This window comes from Perissodus microlepis, chromosome 4 (genome assembly GCF_051167445.1).
Source record: "Perissodus microlepis isolate ML-2025 ecotype Zambia chromosome 4, ASM5116744v1, whole genome shotgun sequence".
Lineage (NCBI taxonomy): Eukaryota > Metazoa > Chordata > Actinopteri > Cichliformes > Cichlidae > Perissodus > Perissodus microlepis.
Genome location: NC_140464.1, coordinates 28,995,783 through 28,998,822, shown reverse-complemented (window position 1 = coordinate 28,998,822; position 3,040 = coordinate 28,995,783). Strand labels below are relative to the sequence as shown.

The window sequence follows — 3,040 nt, the reverse complement described above, 5'->3', positions numbered from 1 at the left end:
TGGAGTGTTGGAATCGGGACTGCCAGAACCATGCTCAAAATCAGCGCAAAAGACTGGGGCTGTAAGGGGCTGTATCGCGACCGATTGCGCCCAGACGCCAAGAGACGGTACTTTGAAAAAATTGCGTGCATCGGTAATGTGGACCCGTATGAAATAAGGAAGTGTAGTGGAAACCCAGACGACCACTGTGACCTCGTTGTGTGGACACAGAGAGACCTTGCTGTGATACGCATCTTCCCTGATGTGGATTTCTGGGAACCGCATTTAAACCAAGCACAAGACTTCTTTCTTAAAGTGTGCCTTCCTGAACTTGTTGGGAAATACTTCTCCAAACAACGTGCTGCTCTAAATAGCCTGTAATGTTTCATTTTGTGGTTCAAGATTAATGCCAGCTGTGTGTTGCCATGTAAATAGTTTGCATTTCATTTTTATGTACTTGCTAAGTACATGTGAACAGATCAAGAATAAAAAAAACAAACAAATATACTATTCTTTTCTGTTTTATTGAAACCACTTCACACAAAGTACAATTATTTACAATGAACTACACATGCAACACAACAGCTTTATGAATACTCAACAAGAGCAGGTTTCATTTTGCACTGGTTTGACAACCACACTGGGGCACATATTCACCAAAACACAGCAAACCTTAACAATCTTATCAAGCAGTGTTGTGTCTTCACCCTCACATGATATGAGTAATTGGATTGGCATTGTAGTGTGTAGCATTTTGAACTTGTTGCGCAAACTACCTATTACTCGCTCAACATGAATTCTCAGGTGGGCAATTGCTCTCGTTTGTTCAACGTCCCTTGCATCAAGTTGACAGTAGCCTTTTGTGAAAGCTGGAATCTTGACCTCCGCACACATCATTCCTACAGCATCTCTGATGTCAAAGCCTCTGTCAGCCAATACTACGTCCCCTGGTAACAGCTTTTGAAGAATGCCACATTTCTCTGTGATGTGTTTATCTGATGCACGCCCCCCCTCTCAGACGCATTAGTGTGAGTAAGAGCATTTGGAAACCTGTCAGTTTCTTCGATATTGGCAGGAAATCTTTGACAGTGTTGAAGAGGGACATTAAGACAGCATAACAATGTGGTCCAGTGTAATATCTTACTTTTTCAGTATCATCCTTTAAGAAATGTTCATTCAGCTCTGTCTTTTGCAACTGTGATTGAAGCAGTCTGTTCTCCTCCAACAGCCGGTTTATTTCTGCTCTGCCCTGTTCATTGCACACACAATCCTTCGTCTGCCCTTTAGCTTCCGTGACGCTGTCTGTCCGATCACCACTGTCCACATTTGCAGCTGGTACCTCAACCTCCACTTGTCCAACACAACTGCTGTCCACTGCCTCCATGACATTGTGATTTTGTTGTTGGTCTTCTGTCATATCTTCATCGATCACTTCTGCACGGGGCACACCTTCAGACTCTGCAGCTGCATAACGAAAGCCTGTAAGATAAAATTAGACATAAGGTAAATGTACATCAATGTTCCAATGACAGGTGTGTGATTCATCTGGAAGTTATGTGCGGATTAGTGTACAGTGATAGCAATTTAGTATGTTTTTAGAGGGGAGGGGGGTTGTTTACCTCCGATGGGTGCTCTTTTTCGCTTCCGTTGCGTACGCCTTGAGTGCCGGTCCGAGTCTGATACAGGTATGTCGTCGTGCCCCATGTGCAGTGTTGGTGCCCAGTCTGGATTTGTTACATCCATTTCATATGCTGGTTTGCCTGCAATAATGCCAAATCATAAGCTACTCAGTCGACATGACGTGGTTCTGCAGCATCACACATTAGCATGTTTTATCTCATTATCTATGACCTCAGCACATTGAAAATAACACTAAAAGCCTTTCAAGAGTGATATGAATTAATTTAGAACTCACCGGAAAGAAAATGCCGTGAGCAAACCAAAAAAAAGCTGGGGATTGCAGAGAACTCGCTATCCGCTCGTCTCACCGCTGCAATCCAAGCCTGACGTCTTTGTTTAGTAATATCGGATACATGGGATCCCTCATGTTGCCTCCAGGACGGAAAACGATTAAAAGAGAGCCCATTATCCAGCTTCTTGCCTTCACGATCGTCTGATCTAACGTTGCAACCGACAACACAACACGTACGATCCATAGCTGAAATGGTATCGTTTGGCTGGCCTACTGTCATGGCGGAAGGGGGCGTGGCCCATCTCCCGTGACATCACGCTCCAAAGCCCTATAGAGCCATACCCCTCCCCCACCTCAGTCAGTCCGACCACCCCTCCTGCTCTCCGCAGGCTACACCCCCCTCACATGCAGTGCCAGGCCCACCACAAAGACGTTACAACCTGGCCTGAAAATGCTCTCTCCAAACTACAGGACTGTTTCACACAGACAGACTGGGACATATTTGAACACCAGGACCTAGAAACTTTCACAGGATCAGTACTGGACTATATCAAGTTCTGTATTGTAAATGTGACTGTGGACAAAAAGCATTCGGGTTTTTCCAAACCAAAAACCCTGGATGACCAGCGAGGTCCACTCACTCCTCAAAGCCCATGATGCTGCCTTTAGGTCAGGTGACAGAGCTCTGTACAGGGCTGCTCGAGCTGACCTGAAAAGGGGGATTAAAAAAAGCTGTCCAGCAACAACACACAGGAGGTGTGGCAGGGAATACAAGACATCATAAACCATAGAGGCAGCACTGTGAAAACAGAAAACCTGAGTGTGCAGCTGGCAGAGGAAATGAACAGCTTCTTTGCCCGCTTTGAAACACCACAACAGCAGCACTCATCTGCTTCAGCCCTGCTCCCATCCTCATCTGGTTCCTGCACCACTCCACTCACTGTAACAGAGCACGATGTCAGACGTGTGCTCTGTTGTGGAAGTTTTCCATTTAAATAAAGCCTGCAAACAAGCGGTGAGCGGTAGCTAACATTCTTAAATCAAAACACACAAAGAACAGACAACCAAGCTTGTGGAGAGCCTACATGACCGCAGGGCAGACGGTCAGCAGAGTCTCACTGAGCCTAGCATGGCTCTCAGTTAAATACA

General features: G+C 45.7%; 1 protein-coding gene across 1 annotated transcript; it reads right to left on the bottom strand.

The window, feature by feature from the left end:
• Positions 1-278: 278 nt before the first annotated feature.
• Positions 279-2,178, bottom strand: LOC146389212 (uncharacterized). The gene is made up of 3 exons (XM_084926938.1): positions 1,895-2,178; positions 1,599-1,739; positions 279-1,458 (listed from the first exon to the last, which is right to left on the bottom strand). Exons 1-3 carry the CDS (start codon positions 2,169-2,171, stop codon positions 971-973), a joined length of 906 nt encoding a protein of 301 aa, XP_084783064.1. The 5' UTR covers positions 2,172-2,178; the 3' UTR covers positions 279-970.
• Between the last annotated feature and the right edge of the window lie 862 nt (positions 2,179-3,040).